General features: G+C 41.5%; 2 protein-coding genes across 2 annotated transcripts; both read right to left on the bottom strand.

The window, feature by feature from the left end:
• Window positions 1-19,330, bottom strand: LOC117381807 (E3 ubiquitin-protein ligase CBL-like). Its single transcript, XM_033978834.2, has 15 exons — window positions 18,732-19,330; window positions 16,757-17,004; window positions 12,372-12,518; window positions 11,812-11,968; window positions 10,650-10,771; window positions 9,177-9,314; window positions 8,361-8,448; window positions 7,919-8,050; window positions 6,576-6,785; window positions 5,915-6,013; window positions 5,310-5,569; window positions 2,178-2,327; window positions 1,719-1,813; window positions 1,454-1,633; window positions 1-550 (listed from the first exon to the last, which is right to left on the bottom strand). The coding sequence occupies exons 1-15, from the start codon at window positions 18,873-18,875 to the stop codon at window positions 282-284; spliced, it is 2,439 nt and encodes an 812-aa protein (XP_033834725.1). The 5' UTR covers window positions 18,876-19,330; the 3' UTR covers window positions 1-281.
• Window positions 16,749-27,605, bottom strand: LOC117381808 (potassium voltage-gated channel subfamily G member 3-like). Its single transcript, XM_033978836.1, has 4 exons — window positions 26,992-27,605; window positions 26,444-26,825; window positions 26,128-26,350; window positions 16,749-16,756 (listed from the first exon to the last, which is right to left on the bottom strand). Exons 1-4 carry the CDS (start codon window positions 27,603-27,605, stop codon window positions 16,749-16,751), a joined length of 1,227 nt encoding a protein of 408 aa, XP_033834727.1.
• Between the last annotated feature and the right edge of the window lie 230 nt (window positions 27,606-27,835).

Genomic DNA, 27,835 nt, shown 5'->3' with positions numbered 1-27,835 from the left:
GAAACTACCTGGTGAGAGCAGTTGGAGAATTCCTGGTGTAAGCTGTAGGCTGTGGGCAGGTTTGGGTGAGTGATTCTGGGTAAGGCACAGGTCTGGGGGCACAGGTCTGGGGGCACAGGTCTGGGGGCACAGGTCTGGGGGCACAGGTCTGGGGGCACAGGTCTGGGGACACAGGTCTGGGGACACAGGTCTGGGGACACAGGTCTGGGGACACAGGTCTGGGGACACAGGTCTGGGGACACAGGTCTGGGGACACAGGTCTGGGGCGTGGAGGTGGAGGGTTACGTGGCCACATGGGCACTGCTGGGGATGGACACAAACTCGCGCAGGATGTTCTTGGCAGTCTCCAGGTTGTTCTGAGCGATGAGCAGGGCCTTCTGCACGTCCTGAAGGGAGTAGCCCTGGGACACCAGGCACTCGATCTCCCCGTTGAGGGCTGGACTGGGGCTCTGGCCAGAGGGGGTTCCGGGGCGGGGGGGGCAACACTCAGAGTTGACCCGTCTGGGAAGAGGTCTGGGTGGGCGCTCTAACTCCTCTGTTCCTGCCAGGGCTGGAAAGGAGGTAAAGTAGACAGTGAACAAAAGCCAGAGTTCACACCACTTTTCAAAAACAAAGCACTCAAGCATTTCCAAGCACTTGGATGGTCCAATCTTGACAATTAGCTTTTTATCACATTACACATTACATCACTTGGGGATACCAGAAGATTTACTGCAGTGGCAAATCATGCCCTCTGGACCTAGGCCATCAGCCACTCATATTTACAACTACAACTATGAGTAAAGATGCCAAAGCAGCCTCAGCCTCTGCACATCCCTGCAGAGGTGTAGTGAGACAGAGTGAGCTGCAAACACAAGAATCAACCCATTTTCAATGCTTGTGGAGCATGAGCCGTGCTCAATGCCCACAACCGCTATTGTCAGAAGTTAAACTGGGTGTATATTACGCCATTTTCTATGTGTTATGTATGTTTCCTCATCGAAACATACATGGAGTTGTGTTTTATTTAATTCACATGTTTAACACACAACCTGTATATTTAAGCTGAGTTCTTCTCTCAAACAGAAAACACCCCACCTTGTGAAGTCATGCTCTACTGTGTTTAAACTCCATGCACCTTCACTTGGATAATTTCAGCCCTCTCTCGCTCTCTAAAAAGATGGCTGTTAACTTGAAAACTATGACTTGTGTGAATGAATCAAAACACAACTCCAGGTATGTTTCTGATAAGGTAACAGCATTCTCACATGGCTTAAAGCTCACAAAAGTCAGTTTTGCGTAATATGCCACTTTTAATGTTTTAATGTTTAAATGCATAAAAAACATGAACAGTGAAAGAGTGACTTTTTTTTTTAGATTATGTATGCATGTAGATTATAAATGTGTACTAGAGCTGTCAGTAGTGCTCTTCCTCTAAACATATTGTAAGACGACCTTTAGCTCTCACACTTACGGGTCTGCAGTGGGTCAGGTGTGTCTAATTCTGCCAGAGTCCTCCGGGAGGCGGCTACAGGAGGGGTCAGAGGAGCCACAGGGGTCAAAGGGGCCACGGGCCGAGGGATGGCGTACTCGTACACATCCTCATGCCCAGAGTCCTGCAGTCTGTCCTGGGGCACTGCTGAACACAGGGATTCTGAAACACAGCAGACAGAAAACAGCAGTAGTGCTTCCAGACCTCTTCTGTCAAATCCACTACAATGCTCTGTCCCTGCCGTTACCTGAGAGGGGCAGGTCCTCTGCAGCAGAACGCTCCTGGATATTGGACATGGACTCATAGACCTGAGGCTCCTCCGTGTCACTGTTTGCTCCCTCACTGAAATGCACACAGAAGAGAGGGTAAAGAGGACAGGCTTAGGGGCCCTCACACACAGAAGAAAGGGTTTGACACACAGAAAAAAATAAGAGTAGGAGAGGGTTCACAGGAGAGGGTACGAGGCCCACAAGAAGAGAGCTGTTCCAAATAACTAAAAGTCCTAAAAGTCCTCAACTTGTAAACACCAGCTAATGGTAACAAGAGAAATTTAAATCATGCTTAGATAATAGAAAGCACTTGAGTTTTCATCACAAAGTTAATGAACTTTTACAGTATGGGAAAACATTAGAAGATGGATATGCATTTTATTTCAGCAAAATAAAGAACCTTTAACAGAGCCCAAAGTTGAGCAGCTCTCAAGTACCTGGTCTCAGGTGCTGACTGGATCTGACTGGGGGCCGGAGGGACCATGGAGCCCAGGAACCAGGGGCCCCCAGGAGCTGGGAGGGAGCTGGGGCTCATGTACTCATTCACCTCAGAGTCAAAGGCTGCTCGTTCAGCACTGGACAGAGAGCTGCACATACAAAAGCAAGTACAGAAGATCTTGGTGCATTTGGGTTTTTTACTGTTTTAAAGTTCACTAGTGATGTTTTTGTGCATATTAAAAAAAAAAAAATTATAGTTAAGGTATCCTTTATTGGTCCCCTGAGAAATTCATTCTTTACATTTGACCCATCTTTCAACCAAGTGCCGCTGGGACAAACATGCAGGACACCATCTCCAGAGACTGTCTCCTGAGCTCGGCTTGGTTAGGACTACCTTAGCTGGAGGGCATTTCCTGTTGTGCATGTTGTGTGTAGAAGGGGGAAACCAGAGTGCCTCTTGCTGTGAAGCATGAGTGCTATCCACTCAGCCACTGTTCCATAGTTCACATTACATATCTTAGAAGCAATACTGCAGCATGTTTGCAATCTCTAAATAATAATAATAATACAGCATGTTTCTGATTTCTAAATAATAATAATGCAGTTAAGCTTGTAGCCTTGTGGAAAAATGCAGTGACGTGACTTTGGTTCACCTGTTTTCTACTGTATTCTCATATACATGTGTGATATGTGTGATATTTTCAATCTGGAGGTTTAGCTATTAGCACCCCCTGCTGTTATAGATAATTAGCATATGAACGTGCTAATTATCTACAATGAGTTTGGGCCCCCCCTTTGTGCTGGAACAAAACCTAAGGAGTATGAGGGGTGACCCTTATCTACAGCACAATGTCAAATTTTAAAGAAGTCCAGAACTTTTCTCATCTATGTTATAATGTTGTTTCCTCATCAAAAACATTCATGGAGCTGTGTTTTGTTTGATTCACACATGTTTAATGCACAAACCCTGCAGCTTGAGTTCTTCTCTTAAAAGGAAAACGCACTGTTCCACCTTGTGATGTCATGTGGTAATACATGAAGTGCTCCACTGTGTTTTTAAATGCCATACACCTTCATTAGAATCATCTGGATGATTTCAGCCCTGGAATTGCCAGTCTCTACTGAACAAAATGTAAAAGGTGTCTCTTAACTTGAAAACTACCACTTCATGACATTACAAGATGCAACTGAACATTTTGAGCTATGGAGATGTAGACAGACTAATAAAGGATTACTTAGACATGTGTGAATGAAACAAAACAGAACTCCAGGTCTCCAGGTAACAACATTCTTACATGGCTTATAGTTCACAAGAGTCAAATAGTGTAATATAGGAAACTCTTTAAAACTCAAATCACAACATAACGTAACTACCCCTGACACCATGCATCCCTGGTCTCAGATATGATGAAGCCAAATTTCCATCTGTACCATTCCTTTAGGATGTGTGAGACAGATTGTGGGAGGGGCTCAGCCAATCAGAGTGCGCCGTTCTGTTTAGTGTCTCCTCCCTCTTGCCCAGACACCACCAGGCCACCAGAGGCACTGCCAGATGGACTATTACACTCCCGCTGTGTCCTGTCTTTAGTTTACAACAATACTAACACCAAAAACAATCCCAGCATGTGTTCACAGACCTGAGGAACTGTCACTAGACGGCACTTTCATTAAAGGGTTGTACCTTTAACAATTATTGCTCCAGTCAATTATAGACATAGTATAATAGTGTAGTGCTTGTAGTTGTAACTCTTGTCTAATCCTCAGTGGCACAAATACCACTCAAACATGATAGGAAGTCTAGTCTTCCTCCATTATTAGGCCATAATTTAATATGACCCAAATAATGCTAATAATTAGTGATGCCCAGTAATGGAATTTTCAACCGATATCAACCAATAATTTGAAGACGTGTGGCATCGATAACCAATAAAGTAAAACAGATAATACATTTTACATTAACCTGATTTCTGAAATGAAATTGTATTTGTTTCTTTTAGTTAATAGGCCTAAATGTTACAAAGCAGACCATATAAAACATATAAAGCCTTAAAAATATGGCATTTACAGACGTGAAGTAACAGTATTGGGTTGTAGCCTGCTCATAAGATAACTGTATATTAATTATAGACTTCCTACGTCCTGGTAATGTTTCATATCGGCCTACATCAAGTCTTCTTGCCACATTGTAAATACTGGTTTATTTTGTTATTTTCCTTATTATTAGAATATGGCTTATCTGAAGCTTATTGTTATCTGTGGGTTTCATGCTTTGTGCAACACAGAGGGACCATGGCCGTTCCTTTATCATAAGATGGATTCTGAGTGACACAAGCTCAAAGCAGCCACTGTGTTTGTGAATATAAACAGTGAATAAAAAGTTAGCTGAGAAAGTGAGACACAGACAGTCCTGTATAGTCCACTTGCATTGGGCTGTTTAGTGAGAAGTGTTTTGTCATCTGCACACGGAGCACATGGTCACTGCACACAGAGCACATGGTCACGGCACTCGGCAAACTCCTCAATTATACGTGAGGACACGTGGTGCAGCCAGAGAACTAACATACAGCTAGATTCTTGCATAGTCCAAGCCCATCAGCCCATTTCCCTGAAATATCTTTCCTCCAAACATAAAAGAAGCCCCTATATGTAAACATGTGCTCTCTGCGTTTGGCCTGGGCTGCTCTGTGTGTGGTTGGAGCACAGGGTGGACCAGGGGCTCAGAGTGAGGACTCTGAATGAGAAAACCTCTGAGGAAAAGATCTTCAAATTATGAGATTAAATTACTGGTGAGTATTTTTGTTACCAGAATTATCAGTGTGACGTCATAATTGCCAAATTGGCTGATAATTATCGGTTACCGATATTATCGTGCATCCCTACTAATAATGACAGCACTTAAATACTATACTAATACTATTAAATACTACTAAATACTATTACATGGAATTCCAATGTTTTTTTTGTTATTCTCTATAATAAATATATACATTTAGTAAGAAAGATTTGTCTATATTGAGATACATTTCATATTGTGAGGTACTTGACAATACCCAGCCCTAAAATGAATGCAGAATGTCATCTCCTCAACAGGGTCTCACCTGTCACAGACAGTAGACTGGGCAGAGTCTCACCTGGCAGAAAGACAGTAAACTGCGTTGGTGGCTGAGTGGGGGCTGGAGTTGCCGTTGATGGGAGGAGGAGGCACAGAGCTTAGAGCTTTCGTGGCGGGGCGGGGGATCATGTAGTTGGCAGCCCATGCAGGCTGGTCTGGGGTCAGGGGTAAGGGTCTCCGCTGTCCCACGGCGACAGGGCGCTCTGGAGGGGGAGGTGGAGGCAACTCTCTGAGGGCTGGGGGCACAGGCAGGGGCTTGTCACGATGGCTGCCGGACATCTGGAACACAAGAGCTACTGTTAGACACAGTATGTAGTACACAACTGTTCAGGCCATTCTAGCCCTGCTCTACATGCAGGTTGAGACAGTCATACTTGGAATTTTAGAAGTAGCCTTAAATGTCCTTTCTAATGAGAATATGATCATAGTTTTACAACATTTTATTTTAGCAACACCATAAAAGTCTTTTCTGGGATAGAGTTCATCACATGAGGCCTGTACTAATGAGGTGACTGAACTGAACCCTATATTCTGTATTCCAAAAGTGTGATGTCTGGTTGGCCAGGTAACAGTAGAACAGTATTTTGGATCCCTACATGTACAGGTGGTATATGACAGTAGTACCTTTCCTGTGGCTGCCTGAGCACCAGGCCTCTGTTGCAGTAGATCCAGCCTGGGCGGGACAGGAGGCAGCTGGGACACAGGCGAGGGGGGCCGCTCCACCTGAAACACACAGAAAACCAGAGAGAGCTACAAACATGGCTACACCAAAGAGTGGGATTAAGAATGGACATTCATTTTGGACTTGGATAATGTTGGGTACCATTAACATGCTGATCTTTACATTGTTAAACCATGATAGACAAAGCCAGTCAAGTATCAACTTTAAAGAGCAGTTCAAATTGACCCACTTTCCTATCACATTCCTAGTATCCTGACTCCTTACAGGGATGAATTCAGAAGCACTTGTCACCACCACCAGGGGCCACAGCTGAGTTTGAACATCAGGTCATGGTAAAATCCGCTACTCGCTAGCATGATCTGCAACTTTTGGACAGCATGTTTTGATGATATTTACACCTACGCCACCTCCCATTGGGCAGCTGGCATTTTCTAAGGCGGAAGTCAACGGACTTGTCTTTTTAGATCAATATTGTGATTTAAATTAAATTAAAACATAATCCACAGATGTCATATATTGTGCTTGTGTCTGCTATATAGTTATAATCTATCTTCTTTAACAGTCCCCAGATCTGTGACCAGAGCACGGTTCTCCTCAGCTGACCTTGGAGCAGGCCAGTCTGCTCATGACCAGGATCTGCTCCTCCAGGCGCTCGTCGTCCTCCTCGTCGTTAGCTGCCGCAGCCTCTGCTCTTGCCCCTTGAAAACCTCCAAAGGAAACCCCGCTGGCCTTAGGGTGGAAGGGGTCCACCACGATGGGCTCCGTGCCTTTAATCTCACAGCGGCAGAACGGGCAGCCTTGACCCTCCGACTCCTACAGCAAAACACAATCATCACCAACAGCAACAGAAATAATTATCACTCCAATATTAACACACACTTTACACTTCAACATGTGCTATAGAGATTTTGTATTTTGTGACAGGACAATAAAACAAATCGATCTGTCCGTCTCGTTTTTTTTAATACCAATATATAACACGTAGGAGCGGGCAATATGTCAAATACTTTACATTACAATTTTCTTAGAGCCACATTCACAATTTCAATTTCCTCACAATTGATGTACACTTAGAATGTTGCCCGTCACAATTCAATTCTTAGAAAATTGCCCAACAATAAACACCAGTGCAGTGGTCATTTTAAAATTTTATTTAAATCTTATTATTTTGTCATGTTTAGTTTCAGTAGTCAATTTAGACAATTTAACTGAATTAATAATTATTTTCTTTTGAAGTTTAAATACATTTAAGATGTGACTTCTTCATCCTGTTCCAAACAGAGCAGCAAACATTCTGTACCACACTGAAAAAGAACATTACATTCACACTGTTTCACTGGGAGCTTGGATAGTCTACACCATAGCTTCTGTGTTAAGTTTTATATAAGGTGATGAACCCTGTGATGTAAAGTTTAATATAGTACATGCCAGGTGTATGGAACTGTAATAGTGTTGTCACAATACCACAATTTCAAACTCTATTTCAAGACTAAGGAATAGACACAATGCTCCGATACCACGATGATTAAAAAAAAAGTCTTTATTTAGACAATACAATGTGATTTTAACAGTAAATGGTAGTGCTTTCTTTTAAATTACCATGTGGCCTTATAATCTGTGTAATCCCTCAGTCGTCCAGGTAGGTTCCATAGTGGTCCAAGGGCATATACTAGTCCACTTATACTTGTTCTGATACAGCTCAAGATCATTCTGAAGCTATTCAGCAAAGGTTCATTTCTGTTCTGTGAATCTGAGTTCTTTTAGTGTTGACACCTGCTCAAATGAGTATGTAGTTTCGATACTAGTATGGATTAATATCTGATTTTCTATTCTTTTGACAGGTGATACACCTGCTAAGCGGTGTACAGTGCAATATAGCACATACAGAAGAGTCATACCTGCAAGATGGTATAAAGTGTAATACAAAACATGCAGAAGGACCGCACCTGCCAGGCAGTGAGGCAAGAGGTACACATGAGGTGTCTGCAAGGCTCGATCTTCACGTCCTTGTCGTTCTCTGCACAGATCTTGCACAGCTGGAAGGTGGAGCCCATTTCACAATACAGCTCATACTGCTCCTGGAATACAGCACAGGCTAGTGTCAGACAGGAACTCACAGTCAGCTCAGGGGGGTCAGAGGCAGGTAGAATATATCGGTACCACTATCGCTGACATCGGAAGGTTGAGAAGGAAAATCTCAATGTCTGTATTAGCATTAGTATTGGTGCAAAATATCCATATTGGACCATCCTACAAATGTGTGAATAAAACAAGAAGACACACTAGCAGAACATGTTACTGCATATGATACGATATAAAAGTATTTACGTATTTAGTCATGTTGAAAATACCTCCTCTCTGTAAGCTGCAGGGGCAGGGCAGTCTTACCTGAGTGACTTTGATGTGGTCCTGAGGAGACGGCTCACACAGCCCGCTCAGGTCAGGGTTCTGGGCACGGCCATCTGGAAACAGGTAACTACACACACATGCAAATGTTTTGTTTCATTCAAACATCTAACAAACAAACTTCAGGTATGTTTGTGATGAGTGAAAATGACATCATCAGAAAATTGTGTAAAATGAGCCCTTTAACGGTTTAGTTGTTTAGCACACAAAGGGCCTACGAATGACATTTTTATAAGGCTACTTTAGTGTTTTCATACTATATTTACACATTTCCCATGTGATTTTTATGTATTTACCACTCTGTCCATGTCCTAAATCCTCCTCTCAGAATGTATAGTATGTTATAATTAGGTTATAATGATATCCAAATCTTCCATTACAATATTTTTTATGATATGCATGTCAAAGTACTATATTTACTGCGATATTTTGGAGGCTAACAAAATTGATAGGCTAGTTTTTGCTTTTAAAATACTTTAATGATTTGTACCCAAGTCTTTTCACTCTCATAATATAAAATATATTTCTTCATGCCTGCACTGAACTGGATCATTGTCTATGTAGTTCCATATGTTTATTAGCTTTGCAACAATAAAACAATGCATTTAAGCAAAGAGACTTGCAATTCAATATACTGTGACCGCCCATGATATTGTTGCATATTGTCACAGCCATAGTCATAATATGTAAATAACTGCGTGTGCAAATGTAAACTATTCCAATTGTGATTTCAGTTCCGATGCTCTGGTGCTCAGACTCTCCCCAGGCCTGTAGTGATGTGGTGTGTGGTGTACTCACAAGCCCTCCCTGTAGCCATCGATCAGAGCCTGGAACAGGGGCTTGTTGTGGGGGATGGTCTGGAGGATGTTTCCATCTGCGGTCACGTACCCGATGGCCCACTGTCCAAGCCGCGTGCAGCTCAGTCTGAAGATGTAGCTGAGAGCAGGAAACACTAGGTCAGTTTTAAACATTACATTGGTCTAGCCTACACTTGTCTCTCATTAAAGCCCACCACACATTTTACGCTTACTGCAATACATTTCAGGTCAGCAGAGGGCAGCATGGGTCCATATTGGCTGCCATGGTCGTGGTTGGCTGCTCTTGTGGCTGATTGGCTGGCACACTGAGCAGTTTTTAAACTTTTAAAATGTATATCTCAAATTTTTTACTTAACATTTTGGGATTTGACTAACTAAGAAGTGCAGCATGCACAGTTCAAAGAGTGAAGAGATTATTGGATTGTGTGATCTGAGCAATTTTTTTCTGGAACCATGGCAACCTTGCATTGAGCTAGCTATGCCAACCAGTCAACTCTGAAATTTTAAAGACTTTTCAAAACAATTTAACAGGTTTTATACACCAAATTTGGCAGAAGACGTTCCAGAAGGATTGCCCTGTCTCATCACTGACTGCACAACAACAAAGCAGAGAGAGAGCGAGGCTTAGGAGAGTCTTTCCTATTGTGTCTCCAGAGTCTCAGGTGCACCCTCGAGGCAGCTGTGATGCTGCAGGACACAGAGGACACAGAGGAGGGACACTTTTGTCCTGAAGGCTATTACTCTTCTCATACTGTCCTGGCACAGGACCTATTATTATAGTATTTAGTCCTCAATATGATTAAACTGCCTCTCGGAGACAAATAAAGTGATGTTTCAGTGGGATCTGATTGGAGTTTAGCATTAGTGTTAGGTTGTCCAATCAAAAGTCCTATATTGTGGGGTTTCAGATGACATCACAACATTCTATAGGGAAATAATATTTAACACAGATGGAGGGCAGGTAAAAGTTATATTGTTAAAATGCAGTTTTTGTTGCAATACAGTGAGTCAGTCAAACTTTGGTCTAGTCAGAAATGATCAGGTTCAACATTTGTGCATTTCCTTGTGGCAAAGTACAGAGTAATGAATAGAAAAAACTGTCTGTTGTCCCCCGATAGATACTTTGCAGCTGAGGTCATGAAGATTCCCTGGGGGTGTGAAGCTAACTGTAGGCACTGATCTGTCTGAAGCTCTGTGATCACAGGCTTATGAGAATGTGTTGTGTGTGTGTTTAAATCATTTTTGTATTTTTTCTTAAGTTTTCAGGCCATCTAAAAATGTATCAGGCTGTGCATGTGTGCGTTGTGTCACCGTGGTTACAGATGAACATGCGGCCGTAGACATCATGATTTCACTGCAAAGTATCTCTACTAGGTGGCTGCCTCTTCCTACTCTCCAGGTAAAGTTTGATGGAACATAAAAATAGAAGCCTTTGTGGGTATAGCGCCCTCACCTGCCGGGCTTGTGGATAAACCTGTGCAGGCGTGCCTTCACCTCATCGTAGGTCAGAAAGGCCATGTACCCCGGGTGAGTAACCGCCAGACTGTTCCAGTTCCTCAGCAGGGACGACCAGGGCTACACATGCACGCACACATACATACAGAGAAGACACTGTCGTTAGCCGCACCATTTCTGCTCTATACCTCTTATTGATTAATCACAGATTTAGATTCCCTGTTGTTTTTCCTTATAATGAATACATAAATATTACTTTCAAATTTTTTTGTATTTTATTTACAAGACAGCCTTTTAAATCAGTGCCATTTAAAGCCCTCTGAATGAAAAAACAAAACAAGCTGGTTAGAGCTAAAAGACTTCACCCTATGGGGGAAGTTAGTTTTGACAAATTTCTGTATTTTGCAAAATCGAAAGATTAATTTTTGGAGAAAAAAAAAAAAATGCTAATTTTATTTTTAGACAAAATTGCCCTGCCCTACTGCATGTACCGTAATGCATGTTTTCAAGTTTTTCTAATTATGACTTGGTTTGGTGGGATAGTACCTGTGATAAATATTTGCCACAGTTTTACATCAGTCAGAGGAAAAGACTTTGAAAGAAAAGTACACGGAGTTCTAAAATGGACTGCCACTCGTTAGGTTGACCAACAAGAACATTCGCTGCGAGAGCGGAGCTTGGGCCAGTGAGAACCCAACAGTCGCATTCTGGACCACAATAGGTACAGGTTATAGTCCAGAGAGCGCACTAACATGTGAAAATGACCTTAAACATTTAACAAAATAAAGGTGGTGTCATTTATTTTTATCAGTCTAATCATAACTATTGTGCAATTTAGACCAGTTTTGGCCCTTGTTTATGTTATAGTTCCGAGGTAACGGTTATGAAATGAAGTTAGTAAAACAAATTATAGGCCTCACCAAAAAAAAAAAAAAGAAAATAGGCACTTTAGTGAAGTAAGTAGCCTAACCTGTCATATGCACTTTGAATACATATATAATGGATTTCAACATTTATTTTAAGAAGGTGGACTTAACTTTTTACTTCATGGCCATTTAAAGCAATTTAAATAGAATTTTGATCGAAGATTGACAGAGTTACTAATCAGAGAAAGGCACATCAATATAAAAATGTGCGAGTGGAGTTTGCGTGTTTGGTACCTGGAAGAGTCTCGTGAAGATGTCGAACTCAAACACGGAGATGTAGTCATTACAGGTGAGGTCAATGGTTGACTTAAGGGCCATAGCCTCCAGGCCCGAGCTAATGGGGTGGAACTCATGGAGCGCCTGGCGGAACATGCGCCATGGTACGATGGTCCTGTAAGGACAAAACTTTTAGCACTAGCTACTTTTAACAACACATATATTCATCACAATATCCAATTATGTCCAAATCAGTCCAATTAGCATAGCTCAATATCTGGGGATGAGGGGACATGAGGGGAGAGCAGTATAACATAGTTATAAGTCCTCAAAGTCAGTTTTGCATAATATGTGTTCCATAAATATAAATCTGATAAATTGATAAAATAGTTGTCACATTGATTTGCATTAGCTATACATTTTTAGTTTTGGTGAAGTTCTCAACAAATAATTATTTTAGTTTTAGTTATACAAATGTAATCGACTAAATCTATAATACATCAGCATTTTGAAGTGTTGATACTGTCCATGGAGCTGGCACCATTTCTAAAAGGTGGACATTGGGGCATTGGACTCACTTGTCCCCAAAGGAGCGTCTCCAGAACTCTGCAGCGTCAGCCTTGGTAATCCTGAAGTTGTCTCCTTGGAACAGTCCATTGGGGAAGATGGCTTTGAGCTCAGCCAGCATGTGGCTAAAAATCAGGGACAGCTTGGTCAAGTTCCTCCTGAAATAAAAGTCAGGGATCATGGTTAGGGTGGGGCCAGATGTGCAGAAATTAAAGTTCCTGATTTTTATTTATCCTTGCCAAGATAAATGCTCTTTACATGATGCATTGTACAGTAAAAGCTACTAAATAACAAACAAATTGAAGCAGTAAAATATAAACTAACAATTTTACATTTCCCCCAGCTAATAACTAATACAGAAGCTACTAACAGGGTAATCTTTTTCATCCAATCAGGCACATTCTTACTAAGAAGCAGGTAAAACGACACTATCCCAGACACTGTCATGGTCTCTCTCCAACAAAAAACTGTAGTCAGAAATTAGAGAACTATAAAGGAGATACTTGCATGAGACTATCCCAGACAGTTGTTTCTGTGACATGGTGTAAAATCACAGAAAAGAATAAGTACAAACTAAAACCGAAACAAAGATGGGGTCGTATAATCACTGGCCTGTGCTCATTCATGCACAATACCAAAAAGAAAATCTTACAACGCTAACTTTTGTGGATGCCCTGTCGGTCAAACACGGGCAGTTTGAATTCCCCAAAAAAGGCATTATACTCAGAATTCTGTCTGCGCCCAAACTCCTGACAACTGTAGTACCTGGAGCGGCCACTGGTCAAACTTGCATAAGTAAAGAGTGGGAGTGTCTTATCCAGTTATTACTACAGGTCTATGACTACAACATGTTCCCGACTCATGGTTAAAAATCAGGCACAGGCCCTTTAATCTATATGGATTATACCAAGAACACAATATTTTTGCAATCTAGCATAACAGTGCTAAAAGTGCTTGCTTATATACATTTTTTTTCTTTTGGATGGTTTGCTATCTGCTTGTCTCCATGGAAATATTATTGATTTACCTTAGATGTTCCACAGTAAAGTAATAAACTAATCTCCACAGAGACAAGCAGGTAACGGCACTAACTAGGCCAGGCTGCAGGTTAAATAAACAATGTATGCTTTCCAATGTCATTTTTGCAACAAAGCTGCCTGTAATTGAATAAATGCAAGATGGATAGGGTTAATCCCATACTGTGGAACATTCCAGGCAAAATCCTAATGTTTCCAAGGACACAAGCAGATCCACTAGAAAGCCTCGTTTCAGCCTTAGTTTTGTTTGGATTTTGAAACAGTTTGACTAGTAAATAAACAAATTCTATTAATTTACATTTTAAGTTTGATTTAACTGAACTCATATGATGGGTGATACTGACAAAAATGCACATTTAATTATCTTTATTTATATGACAAACAAAAATATGTCAATCTGTGCTTAGACTTGCCTTTGAATGTCTAGGTTGAGATTCAATACGCCACAAAAAGTGAACCACGAACCAACGAAACCAAATGAAGACACTGTACCCTTTGGAGGAATAAGTTTCTGTTCTGCATTAGATTGTTTACTGTAGACAATGTTCAATGCTTACCATGCACATCACCAAAAACATAATTAATTACATAAATTACTAAGACTTTTTAGCAATATTACAATATAAAACCAGTTATTTTATATCACATTTTCTTCTTCTTAATTGCAGCAGTATTTGGCACCATGCCCCCGGTGAAGTCTACAGCAAAATATAGAGATATGGTCGACCCATTGTTTATAGATGTGGTTTATTCAGCCATCAGCAAGTCAAAGGTAATCTGCTTTAATGGAATAATGTTTAGAAACAGCAGCAAAAAGACAAAATGTATCATGTGGAAGATCTTATATTTGTAGTTCAATTAGTGAGCAAAATGATGAGAACTTTGATTAAGAAGAATGACATCTAACATTGTAAAGCTGATTTACAGAAAATTTGAACACAACTTTACGGGCGAATATATATTTTTTAATCCTAAATTTTTTATGCTTTAGCCAAATTCAAAAGTACTTCATGGTTAGAAGAATGTTATGACAATATAACTGTTTTAATCTAAAATTCCCTAGAATCAAATGAACCAGTTATGGATTTTTTACAGAATCCATGTAATGATTTAGAATGGCTGAAAACTCAGATCAGTGGAGTAAGTGATAGGAGCAAACTGCTGGACTGGTGAAGACAGAGGAAGTGAGAGTGATTGTGCAGGGCTAGCATTTCCACAGACCGGCTCAGAAGGGAACCAGGACCTGGGACTCAGTGAGATCAGGTCACACTAGGGCACTGTGGTCCAAAATGATTTTGCACTATGAAAATGAGAGCAGAGCAGATCATTCTGGGCCTGGTACAAGCCATTTTTTGTGTGTTCTCTTTTAGCACTGCATGTTCTATTACTGTGTTTACATATATGTCAGGAAAACTGGAGAACTGTCCTCCTCGAATGTAAACAGGATTCAAAATGACGGTAAACCCCAAAACTATGACTGAGGTGTCTGGGTTTGATTCTCCCAGAGCCCAAAAACACATCTGGAAAAACTGTGTGTACTCGGATGCCCACTGCATGTAACAGTGCAGCTGTCCATACTGGCAGGGATCGTGAAGAATTCCCATAGAAATCAACCGTGTCTGTCATAATGAATAAACTCTGTCGGAGGTAAATAAGCTTTTTTCATATTGATTTTGTCTCAAAAGAACTCTAAAACTGTATTACGGTTGTATATATTAGTGTGTATCTATTCATTTGGCGAGGGAGAGTAATTTGAAAAGAAACTAAAATGCTTTTTGCAAAACACTGACTGCATATTTCACAAAGTTAACTGATGATTTTTTCAGTGTTTATTACATTGACAGGAGTGATTTAGCTGCTAAAAGGCCCCTACATCTGCACATTAGTTAGAGCACATCATATTTTTGAAATTTGATCACATAATTTAAACTGTGCATATATTCTACGTACAGTACTTGGTACTGTATAATAAAGTCTATTTTTTACAAACATCTCCAGGGATCCTTTTTGATCTTATAAGAAGGTGAAAGGTAAACCAGATGTCCAGGATCACCAATGTTTAGTCTGATTAGTTTTGAGATAAATCATCACACTCCAAAAGTGACTGGTTGGGTGCCCTTAAGGTGGGACAAAACTTTATTTTGACCTGAAAACTGCAACTTTACCTAGTTTGCACTGAAGTTGCCAAAAATGACTAAGAACAGTAGAAAATCACATCTGTAACAGGTAAAGGCCATTAATGTGAAATTAGCTTTAAAGGGCTCATATTACAGTATTTTTTGATTCATGTTATAATGTTGTTTCCTCGTCACAAACATACCTGGAGTTGCATTTTGTTTCATTCGCACATGTTTAACACACAAATCCTGCATATTTAGGCTTAGTTCTCTCCAACTGAAAACATTCTGTTCCATCTTGTGATGTCATGTGGTAATACAGGAAGTGCTCCACTGTGTTTTTAAAGTCCATACACCTTCACTAGAGTCATTTGTTTGATTTCAGCTCTGGAATTTCCAGTCTCTATTGAACAAAAGGCAAAAGGTTAACTTGAAAGCCACTACTACATGGCATCACAAGACAGAACAGAGCATTTTGAGTTTTGGAGATATAGACAGACTAATAAAAGAATTATTCAAACATGTTTGGGTATGTTTTCGATAACATTATAATATGGCAAAAAAAGAAAGTTATCCATTCATCCATCCATAAAGAATCAATTTTCTGTAATATAGGACTTTTAAGATAAATCATTGCTAATCATTTAATTTGTCATTGACGAATAAATTAAATGACTCCTTGCCATTCATTGCCAATTCTTCTCTGCCTATGTGGTGTCCTTAAAGGTCCTATTGACTTTTGTGAGCTTTAAGCGGTGTTATAATGCTGTTAACTCATCAAAAACATACTTGCAAGTGTGTCTTGTTTCATTCTCACCTGGATTATTAGTTTGTTTACATCTTCAAAGTTCAAAATGCTTTGTTCCAACTTGTGATGTCATGAAGTGGTAGTTTTCAAGTTAATGCCTTTTGTTTTGTAGAAATGGGGAATTCCAGAGTTGAAATTATCCAAATTATTCTAGTGAAGGAGTATGGATTTTAAAAACACAGTGGAGCACTTCCCATATTACCACATGACGTCCCAAGGTGGAACAGTGTGATTTCTGTTTGAGAAAAGAACTCAGACAAAATATGCAGGGTTTGTGTGTTAAAACGTGTAAACGAAACAAAACACAACTCCAGGTCTGTTTGTGATGAGGCAGCATTATAACACAGATCAGATAAGCGTGTAATATGGGCCCTTTACAAAAATGTAGTTAGTTGGCTGCAGGATCTGTGTGGTGAGTGCCTGAGTTCACTTGCCTAGGCTGGGAGTTCTCCTCGTACATGCGCTCCTTGGCTTCTTTGAACAGGCCCATGGTCTGCTTGGTCTTGTTGGTCAAGTTGTCCATGAAGACACGGAAGTACTCATTGTCCCCCAGGGCGTCCATCTTGCCCTCATAGCGGGACAGGACGGTGCGTAGGTGTTGGTAGGTGTCGGGCAGCAGGTCCAGGATGTACGGAGGGCTGTTCTTTAGAGCCACCTTAGGGTTCTGACAGAGACGCACCACCTGGGGGCACAGAAGGGCAGGGGAAGGAAGGCTAAAGGTTACACAGGAGGAGGATGCATATCATAACACGTCTTTTTTTTACCGCTAATGGCCACTTAGTTGATGTAAAATAATTCTATATGGTAAATAGTCACATTTTTATATAGCGCTTTTCCACCTTCAAGAGACTTTACATCAAGGAATCACTCACACATTCACAAACATATTCATACAGCAGTGTACGCAGACAAAGGGGGCAAAGTGGGTCATGAGTCTTGCTTAAGGACACAACAACAGCATCCATCAGTGGGATCTGACCACTCTACCAATGACGTTTTTTATGTCAAGAGTGAGATTCAAACCACCAACCATTGGATCAGTCGACAAATACCAACTGAGTTACTGTCGCTATGATAAATATTTACCACACTATTCTCCCTGTGTGGTCGATTGTGAATATAAAGGTATACTTGTGAATACGTGACAACAGAGTCAAAGCTCCCTAAATTATTGGCCTTTATTACCCAGGACAGTCTCACTGGGATTAAGAATTTTTTTTTAAAGAGAGTCCTGGACCCTGACTCTCTTGAAGTCAGGAGCCATGTGGGGAAACTGTAGCACCTAGAAGAAACCTACACAGGCATAGATCATACAATACAACCCAAATACTTCAAAAGGATGGAATATGGATCTGGACCAGGTCAAACATCATCTTTAGCATCGTAGCACTTCCTAATCTTCTACTTTTGTGTGCCATTTGGAGTTGTTTGTAGCGTTATATTTGGATAATTTGATGTGTAGAGACAAGTGGTTCATTACCTTCCAATGTAGTTTTCCTCTTCATAAAAATGGGCACTAGCGTTGCTAAACAGATCAAAAATGTCACACCGATTGAGAACAACGTAAGAATTAGAAAACCATATGTCATATGCACTTAAGTTTTATTTTTTGTGCTGCAGCATGACACAGTTTATGACAGGTCACTGCTGATGAATGAGAAATGATTAATGACAAGCACAGAATCCTTCTCTGAGAGACAGGACACAGAAAGAGGGGTGAGACACAACAAAGGGAAGAGTGAGACAGGGCAGAGAGAGAGAGGAGTGAGACAGGGCGGAGAGGGAGGAGTGAGACAGGGCAGAGAGGGAGGAATAAGACAGGGCGGAGAGGGAGGAGTGAGACAGGGCAGAGAGAGAGGAATGAGACAGGGCAGAGAGGGAGGAGTGAGACAGGGCAGAGAGGGAGGAGTGAGACAGGGCAGAGAGGGAGGAATAAGACAGTGCAGAGAGGGAGGAGTGAGCCAGAACAGAGAGAAGTGAGACATGACACAGAGAGAGGTGAGACATGACACAGAGAGAGGTGAGACAGGACAGAGAGAGGTGAGACAGGACAGAGAGAGGTGAGACAGGACAGAGAGAGGGGAGACAGGACAGAGAGAGGGGAGAAAGACAGGACCGAGAGAGAAGTGAGAGAGAACTGAGAGAGGAGTGAGACAGGACTGAGAAAGGAGTGAGACAGAACTGAGAGAGAGGGATGACACAGGAGTGAGCAAGAGGGGTCAGACAGGACACAGAGAGGAGACGAGAAAGAGAACTGAGAGAAGACACAGAGGGTGTGGGTGAGACAGAACAGAGAGAGGGGTAAGACAGATGGAATAATCATAAATAACCCAAACTGTCGATCACAGACATCCCGTTGCCTGACACGCCACATTTGTCACTACATGCATCAGTGCGGACAGAACCCACCTTGTCCATGAGCTTCCAGCATTTCTCCACCATTTTCTTGTCGACCACAGCGGGCTGGTGCGGCTGCTGGGGCTGCTGCTGCGGCTGAAAGGCGTCCTTCATCAGCCCGATCAGTCCGGCGCCTCTCCGCGGGTTTCCGGCCATTGCAGCTGTCCGACACCGAGAGAAGCCCCGGAGCTCACCTCGGACACCCGCACACAGGCTTCACACCGAGTCTGACAAACTGCTGCTGTGTAAAACCAGATCTGAGTCTCGTCACGTACATCAACAAGACAATATAAGACTGACTGTACTCAGCCACAAGCTAACAGGCTACAGGGGAGGGGGCGGCTCTGGAGCGGCGATGTCCTGCTCTGGGGTTTGTGTCCCGGCTCCGACCTTCGGGTTCCACGACGGGGGCTGCGGTGCCCGCACAACAGCCCGCAAGAAGCAGCTTAATCCCGGGCCCAAGCAGCCTCTGGCAGCGCTGTCTCCATGGACAGAGCACTGAGCTCCAGAGCACAGAGCAGCACCAGAGCTAACGACGGGAGGAGCCTCCACACACACCGGACATCCGCCCTCCGCCCGAGCCGCACCGTCACAATAAAGCCTCAGCTCACAAAACTACACGTGAGACGTTTCTCAATTCACACTGCAGACTCTGTACTCGTGTGCTCCGGGTACAGACTTGTATTTGCAGACTCTGTACTCGTGTGCTCCGGGTACAGACTTGTATTTGCAGACTCTGTACTCGTGTGCTCCGGGTACAGACTTGTATTTGCAGACTCTGTACTCGTGTACTCCGGGTACAGACTTGTATTTGCAGACTCTGTACTCGTGTGCTCCGGGTACAGACTTGTAGGTGCAGACCACATGTGTCAAACTCAAGGCCCATGGGCCAAATGCGGCCCGCCACGTTATTTTATGTGGCCCGCGACAAAGTAAATTAAAAGGTATGACTGTCTTAAAATGTCAGTTTATCATTAGATACACAGTTGAACAGCCATTTTTTCGTATCAATGCAAATCCATATACAATATTTGTAACTTGAATAAGTAATAAATATAGAAACGGTTAATTAACAAGATAAAAAAACGTAGTGACATTTATCTTACAGTAACATCTGGCCCTTTGAGAGCAACCATTTTGATGACGTGGCCCTCTGTGACAATGAGTTTGACACCTCTGGTGCAGACTCTGTACTCGTGTACTCCGGGTACAGACTTGTAGGTGCAGACTCTGTACTTGTATACTCGTAAGTACAAATTTGTGGTTGCAGACCATAGACTGTATAAATTATATCTGAAGGGAGAGAAATCTGTGGATAAGCAATTCACTTGGTGTAATAAAAACATGCCATATGAATCTAGAATAGATCGTTGGCTCATCTCGAAGGACCTTGATATAAATGTTTTAGATGTAAACATACAGCGACCGCTCCACTGCAGACACTGCACCGATCTGCACCAATCTCACGCTCACTCGTGAACAAGACCCTGAGATACTTGAACTCCTCCACTGAAATCATACATCACTGAAATAATTAAAAGCAACTTTAATCAGGCCAGGCTCAGAAGTTTACATACACTATATAAAAAGGCACACACACTTTTTTTTCTCACTGCCTGACATGAAATCAGACTAAACTTCCTGTTTTAGGTCAGTTAGAATTACCAAAATGTGTCTCTCTTTGCTTAAAGCCAGAATAATGAGAGAGGGATTTTTTAGACAATTTTTCATTACTTACTTTCTCTCTTTCTTTCTTACTCAGAAGAGTCAATATTGTATAATATAGCACCTACAAATAAAATAGCATAGCATTTGATTGTGAACAAAATTAAAATGACTCTGCACAGAATGAAATGTTATAATATAAGTTGAGGGTGCACTATGTAATTTGTCTGGGGGGGTCTGCCACTTGCTCGTCTCCACGGAAAACCAGAACTAAACCAGGATTAAACCAAGATTAAACCAGGACTAAACAATGGCTAAACGAAAACTAAACCAGGTCTAGACCAGGACTAAACAAGGACTAGACCAGGTCTGAACCAGATCTGAACCAGATCTAAATTAGGTCTTAGCCAGAACTAAACCAGCATTAAAACCAGGACTAAACCAGGATTAAACCAGGACTAAATCAGGTCCTGAAATGAATTTATTTTTTTCTGTCATTGGTCATGTGAGGCTGTGATTGTCATGTATTTCAACTTCAAACCCACATGTGCCTGTCATCATGTCATCCCGATCAAAAAAGTCAATGGGACCCATGTCATATCTTTCACTGGGTCGTCATGGTGATGCGCAAAATAGCCTATGTTATACTAATTTGGAAAATTCCCAAAATTTTGTACATTTCAAAGTCATATAACAACTTATTAGTTTCATTGAAGAATGTGAAGTCTGGCACAGTGACTCTTCAGGTTGTCCCTGTCAAAAAAGTCTGAGGGCCAACTTTGTAGTTTGCATGATGTTGCCATGGCGATGCCTCAAAAACCTCAAAATGTTACTGCATTTTGATTAGCGCTTCCAATGTGTGAAGACTTTATTTAGTGACAAGTACAGCCCAAAGGTGCAACATAACACAGGCCCTCAGGGAGTGCCGGGTAGAGTGTGAAGAGCGGCCTGCAAGGGCTGTTCGATGCCGCTTGAGGCTTTAATTTTTATTTATTTATTTTTGTTCTGATTGTTTAATTTAATAATGTCACTGTGTTTACAATTATTATTTTTTTCCATAAGCATTTTAAAGCCTGCATCTTGCACATAAGGATTACGATGATCAAAATATGACTAGGATTATTTTTAGTAGATTCGTTGTGTTAGTTGATAAATCATTGCAGCCCTACACACTATGCACTCATACTGGGGTTGAACTGTCACATTTTTTACTTTACTGGGTGACCTAATGCTTCCCACTGTACAGCGCACAGCTCCTACTGCAGGTGCACATGTGTCAAATCAACAGCAGGTGGAGGCAAAGAGCCACAATGTAATGTTCCACAATGACAGTGCCCTCAGTTATTTCACTGTATAATGTGACATGCTCATGGGCCCACCCACAGCACCTCTAAAACGTGCATGATTAATGCATGATTGTAACTTTTGAAGAATAAATAAATAAAGCTTGTAATTAAAACACACATTTGAGTATTAATTAGACTTCTTTATTGAATTAATGTAGTTTTGGTTATGTGTACGTACCAGGGTTGGAATCCAGAGGCAAATGGGGGTCAAAGTTCTTTGTCTTCCTTCTGCTGATTAAAATTGGGGAGCCCTGGGTTACTGTTACTGGTACTTCATTCTCAGTATTGAGTTGTTAATAGATTATGTTAGAAGTTGTTATTACATGTAGTGCGTGTTTTCCCTTCATTAGTGGTTTAGTCCATTTTGGTAGACTATTTAAAGAAACACACTCTAGGCAACAGGCCTAGCATACAGTTTAGACTGATATACTGTATATAACAATAAATAAATAAATAACGCTATGTTTAGGCTTTTTTTTCCATACACCTTAGTTTCAGAGGTTAAAATTATGTGAAAACTGTAGTATGGATGAGGGGATCAGAGGGAGACTCTGCATTAGGTTTGACAATCAAACAGATTTACACATAGGCCTTTACAAAAATAAAATCATCCATCCTCCTTAAAACAGACCTATTATGCAAAATGGACTTTTCAGAGCTTATAACCATGCTATAGTTGTTTTCTCTCTCAGAGCTGCTTTTAGAGTAATTGGTGTTTGAGCAATCTTTACTTTCTTATTTTCAAAATGGTTTGTTTGTCTGTGTAATCTCTCAGTCATCCAGGTATGACCTAGTAAAAGAAAAGTTAAATTCTGTCAAGTGGAAAAAGTCAGTGTGCCTCAGACAAAGTTCACCAGGACCAACCAAAACTGAAAATGGATGAGCAACCAAATATCTTCACTTTTTGTCCAGTTGACAAAATTAAATTTTTCTTTAAAGGTGCCATATTCCCAATCAATGCCCATTTTCACCAGTACACGCCCACTGCTCTGTACTTTATTTGTTCTTTAATTTTATTTTCTGAAAAGGGGGGAATGGGGAAAAATCCAATTAGGCTATTATCAATATTGTGACCCACAGGCCTATCTCTAGTCTGTTTAATAACAGGCTCATTCTCTTTATCTCCATCCTGTAGACCAAGTGTAGGTCCATGCAGCATTAAAAGACATTAAAAGTCGAGCCTATATCGAGTCACCATGTCATATCTCATCACCACTTTTGAAACTTTTTGAGGTGGTCACCTTCAACAACACTGACAGTCCCTCACCACAGCAGATTCATTGTGGTCCTCCCATGGGTGCTCCCATGGGTGCTCTTTCCTTCTCTGGGCTTCCTCGAGGTTTCTCTTTATCCGCTCTAGGAGAGTTCTCATGTGCTTGTTTCCCTTGAGTGTCAGCTATTTTGTGAAGCCCTGTGAGGCAACTGTTGTTGGGTTTGGATTCCACAAAAATATATAGAATTGTATTTGGAAATATATTATAAATTTCTTAGATTTTGGCAGTATCACTCACACAGTATGTACTGATGTGAAAATAGTGCTTTGGGCTTGAACCCTCAGCATAGAATTCAATGCTAAAAATAGATGCTGGCTGCTGTTTTTCTGCACATTTATGAAGCATTAATAACTTGATTTCCCCATGGACATGTAGCACATGTGGTGCCCACATTGTGTTCCCCTCTCCCTGCAGACATGTCTGGCAATATGGTTTACTACAAATATAGAATTAAGCAGAAACTATATTAATTGTATTTGTATATGTTCAAGTCAGTGGGTACTGTGCCCATCTGTCAATCAATCATCATAATAACTTTAAGTCTCCAAGGGGCAATTTAAAGAGGGGATGTAACACTTTTATGGCTTATTACACACATAATATATTTAGATCACCATGTTACTTTTTATTATTTACTATACTATGTATTATTCTATATTCACAAAAAAAAAAATATAGTAAAATGTGTAATCAGTTTCATTTTGACTCTCCCCCTCCCCATGCTCTCACATAAAGTCACTCCCCCTTCAGAGCGCTATCACAACACAATCATTGTGCATCTAACTTATGAAACTACTGCACATTGTATCAGGTTTGTCAAGTTGTAGTGTATTGTTTTGTATCATGCATTCATATATGTATGAAAAATGTATGTAGGCTTGTGGGCTTAGCTTTGTACAAGAGGCGTGAGCTCACAATGCTGACCATAAGGAGGGTTTAAATAGTGCCCAAGAGGGATTGCAAGATTAAACCACTACAGATGAGGAGACAATATTATAAAATGGAAGAAGGCTCCAAAAAGTTGATTTAGCATAATATCCCCCCTTTAAGGGCGTTAAGCAGTTAAAATATGATAAGTAAAATTAATTGAAAAGGTGTAAGTGCAATTTAACAGGAAGAATGGTAAGGTATGGTCAGCAGATCCTGTGTCAGGGGAATTTGAGGAGAATAAAAGCTGTCAAGAAAAAAATTCTCCCTCCTCTGTGCAGCACCACAGCTTCCAGACCAGATCTCTGGAGACACAACAGGAAATGTGTCTCTCTTCCAAACCCCAATTGTCCCTCATTTCTTTTTCCCTCTCTTTGTTTTCAGTATGGTGCTGTGATGAGATGAGTGATTCCTTAGTGGAAGTATTTGCACTGGGAGGTTGTGTGATGGTGGCATGGTGGCTCAGTGTCTAGGGCTATTAAGTGTTTTGCACATTTATCCGTGTGTCTGGGTGTGTTTCCTCAGGGCACTCTGGTTTCCTCCATCAAGCCAAAACATACACAACAGTTCAAATCCTCCAGCTACTGTAGCCCTGACCAAGACTGAGATGAATCCCCAGGTGCGACACTGTGATGCCCACTGCTCCTGACACTGAAGGATGGAAATGTTGGGACACTCTTTCATTTTGTTTTGTTTTTATTTTCATTACATTATTTACATTGTAGATTCTTTCTGAAGGCAGCAAAACTATGAATGGCATATGGAATGTAGCAAACAAAAAAATAAACTCAAAATAACTCAAAACTAGTTTTAGAATTTTAAGAAATAATCACTCTTTGCTTTGATTACTGCTTTGCACTTTTGACATTCCTTGACCCTGAAGCACTGCTGTGAAGTGAAAACCATTTCAGAAGACTTTGTTATGAAGCTCATCAAATCAAAATGTATTTATAAAGCTCTTTTCATACAGCTTGTAGCCTGTAGAATGAGTTATAGGCGGGAGTATAGGATTCATCTTTGAGAGGAGGTACTTTACCTGGCCAGTGGTGTCTACCCTTGAACGTGGTGAGGAAAGAGATATGCCATGTAATAAACCGTTGGACATGTGGCATCTTCTCAGCTGACTCGTACTCTCATGATCCATGGGTCCTAATAGGAAAAGTGTGCCCTGACCTGAAGAGAGTGGTCAAAGATGTGTTTCTTGTATTTCAGTGCATATGGCAACAAATGGAACAAAAATGGACTCTCTAAAACCTCTTTGTCCAACCACAAGTGCTACAATTGTAAACCACAATATTGATCTAAAACACTACAGCTTCCTGTTCAAAACATCAGATCTAGAAAGCCTCCAGTAAGTCCTCATTGTGGCATTTAACTGTGGCAGCAGCAGATTTTCATTTATGTTTTTTATTGTTGGAAACTGACTAGGTGACCTATGTGAAGATTACTCGAACATGACTAAATCAAATGTAAAATAGGTCAATTTAAATAATATGTCCCTTTTAACATTTAACTAAGGTCCTGAAATATTATAACTAATTCGTAATCAATTATACTAGATAGACTGAAAGAAGACAGTACATTTATTTACAGTTTCGACAGAGGGACACAAGGTATATTATGTGAGTTTAAACATCTTAAAAACAGCGAGTCTTCTCTCACGTGTTGAACTTACATTATTTACTTTGTAAAGATACTGATCAGGTTGACCTGGGTTGCCTGGAATCCAGAATACACACTTCAGTAGTTTACAATTATGTGGGTCTGGTCACCAGTGATTGACAGGTGGATTAGCCAATCAGGGGCATGCATGGTCTGTCCATATTAAATTAAATGTGGTTGCTTATGAAAAAATATCATCGGACTCCCTAAAAGTTTGGCATTTCATCCAGGGGTGGGACTTAGTGTTCTATTGCAATCATGGCAACCCACTTTTAAACAGACGTTTGGACTGAAGCTGGAGTGGAGCTGAATTTAAACCTAAATGATAACAAAACCTTGTACTTTCCATTGAAGCATCATTGTTTTATGTACTACTGGCAAAACAGTACTGTTGCACATGAACAAAAAAAATTCCTGTCAGGCATATCTTTTCTTTCATAAACAAATTCGTTTCACATAGTTCGTCTGACTTGGGCTTTGTCTGAGTACTGCATTAAGGATCACGGGCAGATTCCAGCACATACTGATCTCTACTTGACTGAACTTTCAGCTCATGGTAGCACTGTACAAAGCTGTGGTAGATGAAAGTGATTGGTAGAGCTAGCAACACAATGCCACTCACCACGCAGACACCACCTAAAACTCGCCCAGCCACTGTAACTGGGTACATGTCCCCGTACCCGACTGTCGTCATAGAGATGATCACCCACCAGCATGCCGCCGGGATGCTGGCGTAGTCTTGGTTTCGTGCTCGGAGTAGATCTTTGTTGAGGTCCTGGGGGATGTAGTCCTGGTGTGGCAGGCTGTAGACCTTGTTGGAGCCCCGGGTCAGCCCATGCTCTGGAGTGGGGTCCAGGCCGTACTCCAGCAGCTGAGCCCAGGCGCTGAAGATGGCCATGGCCACGCCCACAAAGACCAGCAGAGTTAGCATCTCCCTGTAGCAGCGCCGCAGGGTCAGCCCCAGAGTCTGTAGACCCAGGAAGTGCCGAGCCAGTTTGATCAGCCAAAAAATCCGCATCATCCGCAACACCCGCAGCATGACCCCAGCCCTCTGCAGCTCTGAGTCCTCACCAGTCAGGAAGGACACGAGGACTGAGACATAGTATGGAGCAATAGCCAGGATGTCAATGACATTCAGGGGCCGACGCACAAACTCACACTTGTCCTGAGAGACCAAAAAACGAAGTGTGCACTCGGCTGTGAACCAACCGATACATATGGACTCCACCAGCCTAAGCAGAGAGCAAAAAAACATAGATTACTTAATTTCGTCATCTTTTTGAAATGTAATAATGCCAGTTTCTCGTTTTATTGTTTGAACTTGGTGGAGATATGATGTAAAAATTATATTTGTGTTGATTTATGTATATTTGGAAGGAGTGTTTGTAAATAAATTACCTGTGAGTCTCCATGGTCTCATCCCTAGACCAGTCTGGCAGAGTGCTGGCACACAGCATCACCATTGAGATGAGTACAAACAATACTGATAAAGAGGCCAGGATCTGAGCAGCCAATGAGGACGTAGGTTCCTCAAAGGTTCTACGGACAGCCTCCATCCAGCCCCGCCACCTGCTTCCACAGCCCTCCCCAATATGTCTGTCACTCTGATAAAATAGTCCATAGTCACTGAAGCGACACTCAGGGAAAAAATGCACATAGCAGTCACTCATGCGCTGGTCCAACCGTCTCTGGCAGCATGTTTGCAGCTCTGCAGAGTCCAGACCCCAGTAAAGTAGCTCATTCAGAAAGGACAGTTCACACATGCTGGGTGCCAGCCGCAGGGCGCCATGTTGTGCATACGCCACAATGAAACTAAAGGCATCTGAATGTCGGTCAAAAAACAGCTCATTGGTTTCTCGGTCATAGTCATCACAGAACTCTAAGAGTTCACTCTCTGATACACAGCGATTTAACCGACTGAGGCGACTCAGAGGGAGGTGGGTCACTAAGTCTGAGGTGAACGGGAACCGTCTGCCGCCCACATTTAAAGTACAGCCTGATAGAAGCTTCATACTGAGGGCACAAGATGATTGCAGCAAGCTATGCCTGTGATAACACCAGGGATCACACACTGATGAACCTCACTCTCTGTGGATAGAGCCAGTCCAAGTCCAGACTGGGATCTGTGAAAAGACTGAAAATAACACAGAGGAAACATCACTCTCACAAAAGGTTATACTGATACTAAATTCAAAATTACAGTTTCAAATTACATTAGGGACAATGATTTTCTTATAGTACA

The sequence above is a fragment of the Periophthalmus magnuspinnatus genome, chromosome 14, assembly GCF_009829125.3.
Source record: "Periophthalmus magnuspinnatus isolate fPerMag1 chromosome 14, fPerMag1.2.pri, whole genome shotgun sequence".
NCBI lineage: Eukaryota > Metazoa > Chordata > Actinopteri > Gobiiformes > Gobiidae > Periophthalmus > Periophthalmus magnuspinnatus.
Note: the sequence above shows the minus strand (reverse complement) of the source record. Positions and strands in the feature narration are given on the sequence as shown.